General features: G+C 40.8%; 1 protein-coding gene across 1 annotated transcript in view; it reads right to left on the bottom strand.

Annotated features, from left to right (window-relative positions):
* Positions 1-53: 53 nt before the first annotated feature.
* plppr1 (phospholipid phosphatase related 1) overlaps positions 54-15,355 on the bottom strand; it is a 33,577-nt gene continuing 18,275 nt past the window's right edge. Inside the window, 5 exon segments of the mRNA XM_086054037.1 lie at positions 54-2,152; positions 2,560-2,691; positions 5,918-6,094; positions 7,424-7,674; positions 10,168-10,300. Of these exon segments, the coding sequence (XP_085910163.1) occupies positions 2,120-2,152; positions 2,560-2,691; positions 5,918-6,094; positions 7,424-7,674; positions 10,168-10,300 (726 nt within the window). The 3' untranslated portion in view covers positions 54-2,119.

Below are 15,355 nucleotides of genomic sequence, written 5' to 3'. Positions count from 1 at the left end.
AACACTTAAAATGCCCTATAATTTAAGGGGGAAAACACACACAGGAGACCACATTGTTGCTACAGACTATTTAATTTGAGAACAAACGAAGTAAATAAAATATTATGCAGCATTTTAAATGAAAACAGTTCTTTTGAAACGTATGATAAAATTACAATTATAATCACAATGTTAGAGAGTATAATTCAAATCATGAATATTTATAAAACATCTTGACTTCTCTCTTCATGCTGGGCGTTTTCTTCCAATAGGAAATGGAGTCACAACATTGCATCACAATCCACTGGTGGGTGGGGGAGGGACACCTCAAGGAGGAAAGGTGAAGAAGGTCATTAGGCTGGTTCACAATTTTTTAAAAGGGCTAGCCAGACCTTACAGCAAGCTTTTTTACTCTCCCCAAAACATGTTTCTACAGTTATACAGACTAGGATTTCATTTTGGAGTGGTCTGCCACAGGCTAGCCCAGCAGAACCTCTCTGAAAAGAAAATCCAAGAAACGAAACAATGAATCTGGATACAAATACAGTCGATAGTTGCAGCTGAACATCCAAGGTGTCCCCGAAAAATGACATCATCTGAAATATGAACGTATGATTGACTACATGTCCAGTGATTCTCAAAGGGCAGTACACCGATATATAAATAAATAGTACACAAAAGAATCAGTGAAATAAAAAATTGATACAAACAAATATGTTAGAAAGTACAATACATTTTTAAGTACAGTTCAGTTGTATTCAACCTTTAAATCCAACATATTTGCTTGTACTCTTTAACTGTTAAAAAAAAAAATCCACAGAAGTATGATTTAATTTATATGCAATGAATTTTTAAGTGAAGAGTGAACTTACTTATAGAGTGGCTTACAATAATAAATATAATTTTGGGGGGACTAAATATATTTCTCTCTTTTATATATATATATATATATATATATATATATATATATATATATATATATATAGAGAGAGAGAGAGAGAGAGAGAGAGAGAGAGAGAGAGAGAGACAGAGAGAGAGAGAGAGAGAGAGAGAGAGAGAGAGATGATGGTTTTTGGAGGGCTAAGCATTTTTTTTTTAATTTAGGCACTTAAAAAGAAAAGGTTTGAGAACCACTGTCCTGGGCACACACGATTCCATGGGCTTCATGTAAAAAAAATTGTAAAAAAAGATTTACTTTTCATCATTTTTAAATGTTTAAATGATGTAAATTTCATCATCACTTATGAATAATTCTTCATCCTTGGGGTGTTTTTCAAATGCACTTTAACTAAGACACCTGGAAACTGTTTTGAAAGTAATAAAATGTCTCGTTTAATGTCTCAACTTAAACGTCATGCTTGTTTTTACAGATCTCATTCCAAATTGAAATCATCTGTTAAGAATTGATTGTTATTTAAATATGAAATGATGCCATTTTTTGGGGGGACACCGTGTAGGGTCATAGCTGATAATACAGCACTGTGTCAACGCGTCTGACCGATACCAAAACATTTCAAAGTTTACAGCAGGCAAACAGGTCCAAAAGGATCGTGATAGTACAGATTAACAAAAATCTTTACAAAATTCAACCTGACTCGGTCAATTCATATACAGCCATAATAAAAAGAACGATTCGCTTTTTTTGTTTTTTGTTTTCTGTACAAATGACAAACATCACAGAATGACAACATCAACATTGCTAGTTTTCCATCGAACATTTTCAGACTGAGGGGGACGGGACGGGACGTGGTGAACGGAGGGGGAAGTCACCCGACAGGATGTGATGCGACACAGAGGTGTGCGGGTGGAACACTGTCAGGGTCGGTCAAACAGCAATCGCTCATACAAAATGTGCAAAACACCATCCTCCAACTAAAAACAGAACACCTCGGCGGAACGTAAATGCCCCATGTTGCAATGAGTCGTTATGAAGAAAACAATCTGTGCTTGAGTTTGTTTTTGTAATACGCATGCCCATTACGAACACGGTGGATTTCGTCCCCCCCCCCCGGGTGGTGAACTAGACAGATATATCAGTGTTTGATTTTGGTAAGCAATCGAAGCCACGTGACATGCGTCCTTGTCATTGTGTCCGGAAGTGCTGCGGAGACGCAAACGTGACCCGGTGCTGCCCCCTTAGTCATGTGACCTCCGTCATTGATGCCGAGTGGTTCTGAAAATGGATGTGGCGGGAGGAGGGGTAAAGAGGGGCGAGGACGGAGAAAGATTTTTTTTTTTGGGGGGGGGGGGCAAGAAAAGGAATTGGGAGGAGTGTGGAAAAGGGTGAAGGGTGGGGGCGTGGGGAGTGGAAAAGAGGAAAACATCTTCAGGTGAGTGTCAGGAATGCTCCAGCTGAGCTTCTGTTAGTGTTTCATTGGGGAGACAAGGACAAGGAGCATGCAAACACTCATGCGTGTGTCTTTGTTGATGAGTCATTTGTAAAGAAAGGAAGGCCCTCTGTCTACCACACTAAACGGTGACAAATTGCAGTGCATTTTAGTGGAATCTGTCTCCAGAAAGAGCCTGAACGCCTTGAGGGAGTTCTGCCAATTATCGAAAAACAATACGTTGAGGTTGTACCTGCGCACTGAGGGTCTCCAGAGGACTCTCCACGCGAGGGAAAGTCATCAGGGGGAGGCCGCGGTAATCTTCGCTCTTCTGTTTGGTCGTCGCGCTGTGGACACCTTTGAAGTTGTTCACCACGCACACACCCTGTAAGTGTCGGCACACGCGCGAGTCAACGTTAATGCTAGTTAGCATGGAGGTGAACGGGTAGGGGTTAAATGCATGTGCTTTTTTTGCAAATGCGCTGCACTGAGCCACGGTGAGCAAGTGACCGCCAACATTTACCGTTGTCGGATTTTACACAAAAAATCATGTGTTTGGTGAGACTGCTTGAATTCCTGTTTGGGATTTTTGTATGCAACACTTTCTTGGCCAATCTGTAATGTTATTAAAACCATGCAAGTGTACGCAGGAGTTAATAATACGGCATATTCCCTGTCCATGTTTTTAATTAAGGCAAAATCGAAAGTAATACAGCATTTTCGATGCCTGGAGAAAGTCTGCTGCAATTGGGGAGTTTGTTGTAGCAGCCCTCATAGTTGTCACTTAAGCCCACTGAGGGGCGAACATTTCCGACTGTTGGCGAAGGTCGAAAAATGCGCCTTTACGTCAGGGTTCGTTCAAGGTCGTAAATGTTTCCCAAACGGTCGTCAAGACGCTCGCCCGTGCTTTTCACCCAAACTGTTGGCGAACGTTTTGCCAACATTTGCGACATTGAACGAACTCTGACGTGAACGCAACATTCGCTGCCTTCGAAAACACTCGCAATTGTTCGCCGCTCAGTGGAACAGGAGTTTTCGAGTCTTCAACTCATCAACGATTAAGCTCGCGTAACATGGCGACGATGCAACAAGGAATAAAACTCTGGACCTCCTGTATGAGAAATGTCAATGTGGAGGGAGCTATCCTTATATGCAGTATGATATTTAGAATGGAATACATATTTCATTCTTTTTGTATTGATTTATGTTCCATGTTAGACATATTATGTTACAGCTGCGGTTGTTGCTAAAGTGCTCTATAAATAAAGTTGACCGAAGAGAGAGGGAAGCGTGGTGATGAAAGAAGTTACCTTTTTGTTATTTTAGCTCATTCAGTACCAGACTTTTTCAGACCCATTGTCAAATGACATATAAATATGTCACCGGGATGGAACGACTCAAATGTATATTGGGATTCTCATAAAACATTCTTGGTCTCAGAACATGAAACCCGAACCACCTTTGCTCCCCCGATAAGATACGAAAATGGATGTTTGACCACGTCTGAACAAGAAAAGAAATACTTCATAAATCCATGCAGGTTGGAGTTGTGAATCCAAACAGTGTGTTTAATATTAATCCTGGTGGTGACTTTGTGGTTATGACAGATCGTATCTGATTCTGTGCAAGAAACCTCATTTTGAGTAAAGCGTCCAAACAATGTCTTGTTTGAAACCTCCCGAATAAAGTGAGAGGCAATCTTAGTTCCAATTTGTTTTTTCCTGTCACCCAGGCTGAGCCGGATTGTTTATTTGGCAGCAACAAGGAAAATCCCATTTCACATCCTCCGACGTTTTGCGCAGACTTGAAGATATATGTTGTCGTTTGCATATTGACAAACCTAAATTGATACAGGATCCTCTCGACCTTGGTCTATTACACCCAAAAATTGGGGTTTACTTTGAACCGTCAGGCCTCAAACAAGTCGTCAGACAAGTTGGAATTCACCCCCAAATTATGGAATAGATGATACTGAAGTCAAAGACAACTCAAGGACCCATCCAACAACGGAGAAGGGTGAGAAAAACACGGCTCTGCATGAGCGGAACTCCCTCACTCTCTCGCCTGCCAGTCAGTTCATCTATCCATCTTTGAATGCTATTCTTGTTCCTGGTCACCGGTGAGGTCAGTATGCCACGACTCTTCAACATATCCCTTTGATTGAAATGTTGAACTTTGCCATGACGGTCTTGATGGTAGCCGTCTGGCCTCTTGTTCCAACACGAAAAGCTTTCTGGAAGGAGGCAATTTTTTTTGCCTCTCACAGGATTTTACATTGCGGAGGAATTCTCTGCTGGTTGCCTCGAGATCTTCTTTTATTTGCTATGGAATCCTGAAAAAGACAAGATTGTCCCTTACGTTGCGCATTAATGTCCGGAATAGCGCTCTTGGAATCCCGCATCTTCATCATTATCTGGATGGGGGGGGGCTTTACTGAGACTTGAAGTTTTCATTTCCACCTCTTGAGGCCTGAAAACTCATGTGTAACGATTGAATCTCCTTTAGAGGGCCTCAGCCAGAGCAAGTTGCATGTTCAACCTGGGCAGTTCAATTGCCAGAGTCCAGAATGTCTCCACAGTTTCCGTTGGGGAGTCCTCCTAGCAGCTTCTCTTAGTTGAAATCATCACTTTCCTATTTGTCACCTTCCCCCGGATGGCGGTAACTCTCAGGGATACAATCGAGAAGGCTTTTTTGGTTTGTTATGTGAGAGGGTATTATCGTATCTTTGTGTTGGACTTTGGACTCCGCGATTACCTAGGCTGGCTCCCAGTACAGGGTGTGCGCAACCTCTCGCCCGAAGTTGCTTTGACCGGCTTCATCCATCTATCTATTTAATCTGCAGCATCTAGTTGCGCAGATGGTTACAATGGCCTTAAAAAGGTCATTCGTTGAACATGATCACCATGTCTGGACAAAAAGGACCAGAAATTGGACAAGGAAGCTCCCATCCCTTTCCTTGACATCTAAAGCATTGAGTTGGACATCAACAGCTAAAAATTATTTGTGATTAACTACAAGTGCGGACTTATATTGACAGGAGCACTGTGCAAGATCCCCAGGAGGCAAATCAGCCTGATAGTTTTTGCAGGAACTTGCTGACAGACTGACGAACAAACAGACAGATGCGGGTTAAAACCTTGGCAGAGGTAACAATCCAATCCCCTGATTAAAAGGATGCTCTGTGCCAGTAGGGCTCCCGTACCGCCAGTGTCGTCACTCTTCCCTCCGTGTCGTCTCCCTCTTCTCTCTTCTCTTCACCCTCGAGGACCCAACAGCAATTACACCTAATGAAGCCCCGGAGGCTGTGGAATAAATTGTTTTTGCATTGGGAAGGCTCCCTACAACTCGCTTATTTGTCAGCTGGTACGCCACCTCGTCCTGAAAGGACGACTGTCATTTGCCTTGCATTCAAAACATACGATGGTACAAACAAGGTTCAAAGCTAAGAAAGAGAACACGGTAAGCCTCGCACTCTGAATTACTCACTTAATCCATCGTTTGCGGGTATACCGAAAAAAGGCCACGGATGATTCCAAAAACAAGAAAAATGAAAACAAATAAGTCACGATCAGAGTCTCGTTTCGTATTTTTCTCATTTGCATTGTCCTCACCAGAAAAAGTGCAACCGCTGATCCCAGTATGAATCCAGCCACCACGTCTGAACAGTGGTTTCGGTACTCTGAGACCCGGTTGAGTCCGGTGAGGAAGGCTGAACAGAGAGTGCCCAGACAGAGTACAGGCTTGGCCAAGCGACTGGACTTGGTCTTGATGGTGCTGGTGATGTACATCTGGAAAAGCAAGATCGTTTGGCGTTGGTGAAAAGTGTTGACCAAGGCAAGCAGTTTTAACGTTGTTATTTCACAAGTCGGCAGCTTAATTCACATTTCCAGATGTGACCAAGGCCATGTTTTGAAGTGAGACACTTTTTCAATAGTGTTTCAAGGATGTGTTGCTGTGCCCACAACAACACTCACCTCTGTGTATTAGTACTTCTGTTTATTGAAACACACACACACACACACACACACACTTCAATTCTCCTTTGACATTGCAGAAGCGGAAAATAATTTCAGTAAGCAAGACTACAAATAAATGTTTTCCCGAAAAGCCCTGCCTGTGCTCTTATGAGCATCTTTATTTTATTTAACGGCTTCGCCCCTAAAAAATACTTAAGTGGTGGCATGTAAAAACTGACTGAAGCCACTATTATTTCATATTTTATTTCTTTCATTTTCCTAGTCTAGTTACGTCATTTTCAGGAACTTCAATTGCTTTAAAGTTCGCAACCACTACAAACTAAGGCTGCGCAATATATCGAAAAATATCATTATCGCGACAATGGCCTATGCAATGTGCATATTGCAAAGACATGCAAGAATTTTCTTATGGAATTGTACGCTTTTATCAGAATTTTACCAGTCAGATCCAAACTTAAATGCACATCGCCATCCAATAGTTTGACTAAATAATTTCAATTATTTAGCTAAGAACACAATGAGCTAGCTTATTTTGCCACATGAAAAATGTAACCTCTTTCATTGGATAATAAAAATGTCATTTGTTTAGGTGCTTGTTAAGTATCGTGGTAATATCACTATATTCAAAACTAATATCGTATATCGCATGTTTTTCCAAAATCGCGCAGCCCTACTACAAACTACAACAAGAATAATAAACATTATGAATTGAATATCTCTCTTGGTGTCCACCGAAACGGGACATTCTGATATAATGTACTGTATTAATAATAGAATAAAACTGTAATATACGGTATATATTTCGTACAATATATAATACAATACATATAAAGTGTAAATGTGTCCAATGTACGTAGTTGATACGGTTAAATGATATATAACAGAGTCATCCAAAATATTTTCAGCAAAAAAAAGTCAAGGCAAAAAAAATCGTCTGGACGACGGCGCATTATCTTGAAAAGAACAACTAAGGTGAGTTGCTGATATTTCAAGGCACTACTTTACTTCATTGAATGAAATATCATAAAAGGTTGTAATATTCACAACCGTTTGTAACACTGTGCATCTTTCATCCTCTTTGAACAGTTAGTATAGGAAACGGACACAACGACATGACAGCAAAGCACAAAAATATCTCACCGTCAGGTATACGGCGGAGTAAACGCTCAGTGAGGCGTCTTTGGACGGAAAAGAGCGCCGGGCGTTCCCGACAATGATGGGGTTACCAGTGCAGATGTTGCTGTTGGTGATAAACTGGTGGTTCAAACGGCACTCGGTGCCGGTGTAGTTGGGTTTGCACACTGACAGAAAATAGGGCGAGAGGCCACCCGTGACCACCTGGCCCGCATTGACGAAGATGTCCGTGGCAAACAGTCCAAATGCAAACACACCTACGGACACGCAAAGGATAAGAAATGTGAAAATTCCCACGATGGCAGAAAAGCGCTGCACAATATTGTGGAATGATAGGCTTGACATTTAGTGTGAAATTGGGCTATGTGCTCTGTGCCTTGGCCAAAATCATCATTTACACTGCAAAAAAAACAAAAAAAACGCCACTATTTCAACACCTTTACTTGATTAAAAGTAATACCCTGGATGATATACTCTCAAATAAACGTAGTTTATACCGCTGGCTGCGGTAGAGTGGTGTAACAGAAAGCCTGTGGCCCGCTGATGAAAGCCATTTTCATTTGCCGTTATTACGCACTGGACAAGCGTGTAAATAAATACGTATTAGTTTACTGCTAATGAAAACTAAACAACTGTGTCGTATTCTCAATAAAGCCTTCATCTGGCAAGTGAGTGGTTATAATTATGAAGTTTGCAGCTATGTCCCGCACAGAATGCTGACATTTATCAAAAGGGTATAAAAGCGTCATAAGGGCATTTTAAAAAAGCAGAGTTTGGTACGTGTGGTGCTAGTGCTCCCTCTAGTGGTACTGTGAATCACTATCGAAGTAGAGCTCCGTTGTATTTAACTTTTACGTACAATATATTCACATTTATTTTTGTGACGTGTATCTGTTTTTTTTTTTCTTTTTTCAATGTCTGAACAGCTCAATTCCGATTTTTTTTCTAATCCGTCTCAGGTCACTTTCATATGGGGTCCTAGATCGGATCCATATCTGATTTTTTTTTTACAATGCTACGTCAGTCTGAAAAAAGGTGTCGCACGTATCTGACGTAGTCTCTTCTTTAGCCCGCGCGCGGGTCACTTTGGGGATACATTTGGTTCACGCCAGACAGTCTGAGATTGCAATTATATGTAATGTGAACGATTACACACAAAAATCGCGGGAAAAAAATCTGAATTAAGCATTGAGACCTGCAGTCTGAATGTAGCCTATAAGTCGTTTTTTTTAGGTCATACAGGGTAAAACTCCTGAGGTGTTACGCAATAGGAAATAGAAAGGAATAAGCATGTGGGTTGTCAAATTATGGATTTCGGGGTGACAGATTTTATTTTTGCACTTGAGTTGGGTCATTAAGATTAATTGTTGATTCGTGTTCTGTTTTTGGTGTGCATGAGTCTGTCAATTTGCTCTTCAAGTTTGTCCTTCCTGTTGCAATGTTGTAACTTTTAATTCAAATTGATCTGCACTAATTGGTGTTTTGTTTACTTTGTCCTGATTAGATTTTGTTTAGTCACGTTTTCTTTGTGTGACTTTTTTTTTGCATGTCTTATCTTGCTCGTTAGGTTTTTTTCTTTCCACCTGTACTCGTCACTTGTGTCAACCAATCAACTCCTTCCAGGCACTGGTGTGTTGTCCAGGTGTAGCTTGTTGTCTCGTCAGTTTGCTTCTATTTTGATTTGTCCCTGAAGCTTGTTCCTTGTTTCCCCTTTTTTTTTTGTTGGGGGGGAATATTGAGTTTGCACTTCATGTTGAGTTTTCACTTTTAGAATTATTTGGCTACTTTAGCTTTTTGTTTTTCATTTGATTTGATTTATCTGTTTCGTAATTTCATTATTTTCATTTTCTTAGACTTTCTACACAATTTTCTACTTTTTACAGCACCATCGCCGACGCATCCAGCAAAGCGAGGAATCAAATAGAAATGATAGGAAAATTACACAATACGTAATAACAATTGAAAGTGTTATGGAACTTTTGGCGCCAATGCACTCAAACCTAAGAGAGCTGCACTTGCTTTGCACTTTTTGGGGGTCAAGAAAAAAAAAAACCTTGCTCAATTGTGCGCTGCAATTTAATAGCAAGAAACCAAGTGGACTTGACAATTTCCAAAGAAGGCTTGTAAAAGGCAGTCGTCACACGTATTTATTTAGTTTCCTGCTGGCATCGCATCCGTCACGGCATCGACTGGCTTCGTGCTATCGTAGAGAAATGACCCATCTCGTCATGTGTCATGTCACACAAAGGTCATGGAGACTTTACTTGCTTGATCATCGCGCTTACTGGAATATTGCTTGAATAATGTTGATTAGAAAACATTTTTTTAGAGGAGCCTGAAAAGAACATTTGTTAAACCATCGCATTCTGCTGCTGTTCGATGAGTTTTTTTAACAAATGTTTCTCAGGGCGTTTGTAAATGGTTTAGCCGAGAGCTTTAGTGTAACAAACAAGCTATACATTATAAAATGAGACACAAGTTGGCAAATACGAACTAGGACAATTTCATCCACATGGGCAGAAAATATAGTTTTTGCCTCCGATTAAAGGTGTAAATAGTGCCACAAAAACTACAGTAGAGCTCCATAAAGTATTACGTAATTACTGTCAATTATGAATGAATTGTATGATTGTTACTCTGTGCAAATGAATCAGTTTCACTTCGACAAGGCAAGATTCCAGCATTTTGAATAGTGATGGTGATTATGGGAAGACTTTAAGATTTTCAATTTGTACAAACGATATCTTTACCTATGAAGCGTATGACGCGGCGAATGAGAGGGTTGAGGTAACAACAGTCGCCGGTTACGATGGTCTTCTCCTGGGCCAGGAGAGATTCCCTTGTCGATTTCATGGCGTACATGGACACCTCCCCGACGAAAATCTAGAAACGCACAACAACAACAACAACAACAACAAAAAAAACGTGTTATAATAAGGGCGAGAGATAACATTGAGCTTGTGGGCGGCTCTTGTGTACACAAGCTCCGTTTCTTAATGCGGTCTTTGCTCGGCTCTATTACAGCGGTGACATTTCATTACCTCTGATGGAAAAACTGCTGCTGGACACACTTAATGAAATCCCTACAGTGAGGCAGGCTGCAGTGTGCGTTTGTGTTCATAACAGACTTTCCTCTGACCCTCGCAGTGTCCTTCATAAAAAAAATGTTTTCAACGCATCCTCCTCCGAGCAACTTTGTCAACATGTTTGTTCGCAGTATTATACGGATACAAATACTTCCATATTCACAAGCAGACTCATTTGGGGTCCAATTGCCCACGTCACACGCGTGGCCAACTACATCATCCGCAAGGGGAGATCTTGCAGTTTAAAACACAAAACAGCCTATTCCGTCTGCGCTAATCAAGCAAATGTGATTTGTGCTAGAAAATAGGGCCCATATTGTCGTTTCATTTGTAACTTCATGCTCTATTATTATCGAGCAGACAGCAGAAATCCAGTGGAGCGTGCCTGTGTTTTGGAATGTTAGCGTATTCGCAACTCCTGCATTTCATGTAAAACCATTTCATGTACTGTTTGTATTAGTGACATTTTTTGTGAGACATGTGTTGCTCAACATTTGACCGGGTCTCCGGTGTAAATGAGCCCTCCGTCTCACCTGGTAAAATCAGGACGAAATTCAAATAAAATAAAAAGTACCCGGTGGGTTAACTTCATGAAGGAGGATAAATCTTCAAGTGACGCCTGACAACCGTCACGCAGCTATTAAATGCATCATGACTAGAGACAGACCGATATGTTTTTTTCAGGGCCGATACCAATATGATTATCAGCAGTCGAGGCCAATAACCGATATTTGGAGCCAAAATAAATTTTCTGTAAAAATAAAATATTGCCATCACAATCCCCCCCAAAAAAACTCTTAACTTTGTTACAAAGGTCGTTAAGCATGATTATTGAACAATTTTTCAGTTTTGCATAATGTTGATCTTTTTTATTACTATACATTTTGACAGTATACATCTCTGTTATAAAATTCTAACAAAAAGTTCAGGGAGCACCCCTGCAGGTTGGTCAGCATGTCTTAAAAAGTTCAATGAAAACTTAAAAAATAGCTCCATAACGTTTTCTACAGTAAATGAAGTCCTGCAAAATTTCAAAGCGACAGAAAAGTTCTACTTTCACATATCTTTGTTTCGATTTCAACACAGTTTTAAATTTTTTTTAAAAAAGGCCGATGCCGATATTCGCCAAAACGTCGAATATCGGCGCAGATAATCGGCCCGGCCGATAATCGGTCCGTCCATAATCATGACATCAACTTAGACTGTAATTGCCTGACATATCCATATAAAAGGCATTAATCGTAAATAAAGAAACGTGCCTGAACAAATTTGGCACGGCACACGGAATGAGACGATGCACATTCTTCCACACACTTTCCCTGAGACGAAACAAAAAGAGCAGCTCCATGTGTCTTAATAACGGCGGCAGAGTAATTAATGGAAGCGCAGCATCGCAATACCCTTGAAAGTCCATAAAACGCTTCACCTGTGACATTAAAATGACGGACTGCAACTGCCCAGCATAGTCAGTCTTTTTTTCTGCATGTCACCTTCTTCACACGCTAAGTAGGAAAGCCACGACTGATGATTGTTTCCTTTCCCTTCCATCATAATGTGCTGCCAAAGAACAGAACCTTTGTGACCACCAAAAAAAATAGAAAAAAAACGAATCAACTGGACCGTTTGAGGTAACACATTATTCATCGGGATTTTGTTTATCCCACCAAAGTACCATGCATGTATCATCCTTCACGTAGCTTTACTGTTAAAGCCTGCACGCGCAGAGCTGCAGTCAGCTCCATTCCAAAAAACCAAAACTTGGAATGCAATTCAAAATGATCGACATAACATAACATCATTTTGGTATCTGCTGATGCAACCAATCAATTCCGTGCTATATTTGTTTTCTTGCAATGCAGCATTTTTGCTTAATCTTGTCATCTAGCAAGATAATGCCCAAACTGCGAAACAAATATGTCTCCCTTCAAGGAAGAAACAAATAACTCAATACATAAATCAGTTATGCAGGAAGCCCCCCCCCCACCAATTTTACAGAGTGATCTTTTTAGAATTTCATCCATCTCTTGTCACCAGCCAATCGCAGGTCACACATAGACTAATAAATAATTCACACTTGCCTTCGCAACTATGGACAATTTGGAATCCAGTATTGAATTGTCCTCACATGGACGTTTTTGGAAAGCGCGTGGAAGCCAGAGTGCTCGGGGAAAACACATGCAAGCATGGGGGAGAACATTCGAACCCAAACTGCCAGGCTGTGAGACGCGCTAATCACTTTTGCACTTTGCCGCTCACTGTAATCAGTCTGCCTTTGAATGAAAACAAACGGTCGGACACCAATCACCTTTTCAAAGTGATGCGCTTTTAAAAGTTCTCATTTCTCTTCCTATGCCAACGATAACATCAATTCATTCATTACTTCCTATAAAACTTAACAAATTGACCATTTTTGGCTGGCTTACATATTCAACAACTGATGCGATAAATCAACAGAACTGTTCAAATTTGAATTCGGGGTCATGCCGGGCCACTTGTTGCTATTCAGAGTTCACAAATTGTTCTAAATGAACATGGTCATTTCAAATAGAATTCAAATGAGTGAAAGTTAAGTTAAAATAACAACACAGACAACTCAATTACCAATAATCAAATATCGCAATTACAGTATCCAACATAAAACCATTCATTTAAAATAAAGAACAAAAACAATATGTTTTATAATTCAAACAAAACCACAACAAAGGCACATTATTTACAGGTGAGTACAGTTTTGTTTCTTGTTTGCTTGTACAGTTTTGTGATATATATATTGTTGAAATACGTCTGTAAAATCCTATGGAGCTTAATGTTCGCTAAGATTCCCAACCAAATTCTCGTGACAACATTGCGGGGCTTCTACCCTCAGACCAGAGGCAGTGGAGAACATTTCGTATAAACGACAGGCTGTTTGCTAATTGGCTAACATCCCGGCCTTGCCGTCATTAATTCTGATTGGCCGCTCGCGTGGATCGTGACGCATGAGGAGAGAAGCGATGTGCAGAGTCAACTGTAACCCCTGACAAAGCGCTCTCAGAGGGCACAATTAAGAAGGGGGAGAAAACACATGTGTACAAGGTAAAACAGGAAGTGATGAGTAGCGTTAAACCGAAACTCGAGCGGCTGACGCAGCGCTCCTCGCTGGGCTCAAGCGTGATCAGGGACACGCAGCTAAAAGGATTTATAAGGGTATAAATAAATGTACGTTTTCACACGGGAAAAAAAAAAAGAAAAAAAAAAAGGAAATTAGGGGATGAGGAAGAAACTAATCCAATCCCATCAGAGAGAAATGCTAAATGGAAAACGGCTAGATTGGAGGCATCCTGTCACTGCGGAAGGCCGTCAATTATGAGCACATGTGTGCACTCTCCACTAATCAGCTGGAAATAACATTGTCTGGCACATATCCCGACCAATCGCGACGCTCCTCTGGATGTGTGCGCGTACGACGCAGAGGACCGACGAGGCGCAGTAATTAGCCACTGTGACAAATTGCATCACGGGATGTGATTCATGTGTTTGACAACAGATGACAAACAACCCTGCAAAGAGTAATTAGTTCATCAGTCTGATGTGTCTTAACTTGTGTTTCACATTGTTTCGACGAAGACAACAAACGTTTCAAAATACGTCATCCGTTTTCTGAACCGCTTCTCAGCACCGTTTCCGGCTGAGCTGGAATCTATCACAGCTGACTTTGCCAAATCAGGCACATCGACAAACAAGTATTAACATTCATATTCAAACCTACAAATAAGTTGGGGGTATTTAATTAACTTACGGATCGTGTTTTGGGGGAATGTGGGAGGGAAATGTGCGGGTGTGCGTGTTGTTTCGACACAGTGGAATGCGTGATGCTAGAAAGTAGTCCACTTAGAACATAAAGTTGATCACCGAAAGGTTTCAGAATGCTAGACAACCTATCATGGAGCAACACTGACATCTACTGGCAGACTTTTGTCACTTCGTTTTAAGCCTTTTAAGCCTTGTGGCAAATTGGTTTCATCGAGAAATAGCATTAAATAATTCAATCAACAAGCAACACACTCCATTCAGTTTGACGATTCTACAAGATTGGAATGTCTATTCAAATTAAACATCCCCAAGACTGAGGGTCTTTTTTTAGCTTTAAAGACCAATGATGCATTGACTGCACTTGAAATCCATTTTTTTTTTTTTTGGTCAGGTCTACTCACGGAAAGCAATAAAAAACATGATTTCAATCACATTTCATCTGTTAAATGGAGCAGCGTGTGACTAACTGCATCCGCCGGGTTGCATTGAAACCCGAGTTTAATGCTGTGTAACTGTGTGTAGCTTGCAGCAGAGTGAAACAAAGTGGCAGTAAACATGACAACAAGTTCTCTATTGGAGCAATTTGTACTTAAAGAGGAATTCAACCCAAACATTTTTTTTTGTTTGTTTTGGATGCCTTGTTTCAACTAGTGGGCCTGCATAGAACATATTCTTGAACAAAATACCTTTGGGTTGACTATCTCCTTAATGTCATATGAATGTACTGCTGTATATATTATTACAGCGGTTTGGAGACACCAATGTGCTCTTGGTGGGTTCACATATGTGCAACATGGAGGAGTTTGCCGGTTAGCCCATTCCTGGAGGTCGTATTCAAGAAGGCCATTTTTGTATCTCAAAGGTGCTTACGGCCATAGTAGCCTCAGGACGCCCGATCTAATTTGAGCAGGGTGCTGAATGGGAGACCCCCCGGGAATCCCAGTTGCTGTAGCGGAAGCTTTTACATAGCTTGCTCTCAACTGACAGCAGAGGGCACCGTTTCATCCACCATCCGCCCACTTTCAGATACAAAATAAAACATGTATTGATTTTCTTTTCT

The sequence above is a fragment of the Filicampus tigris genome, chromosome 15 (assembly GCF_054856515.1).
Source record: "Filicampus tigris isolate MCC_2025a chromosome 15, RoL_Ftig_1.0, whole genome shotgun sequence".
NCBI classification, from domain to species: Eukaryota; Metazoa; Chordata; class Actinopteri; order Syngnathiformes; family Syngnathidae; genus Filicampus; species Filicampus tigris.
Note: the sequence above shows the minus strand (reverse complement) of the source record. Positions and strands in the feature narration are given on the sequence as shown.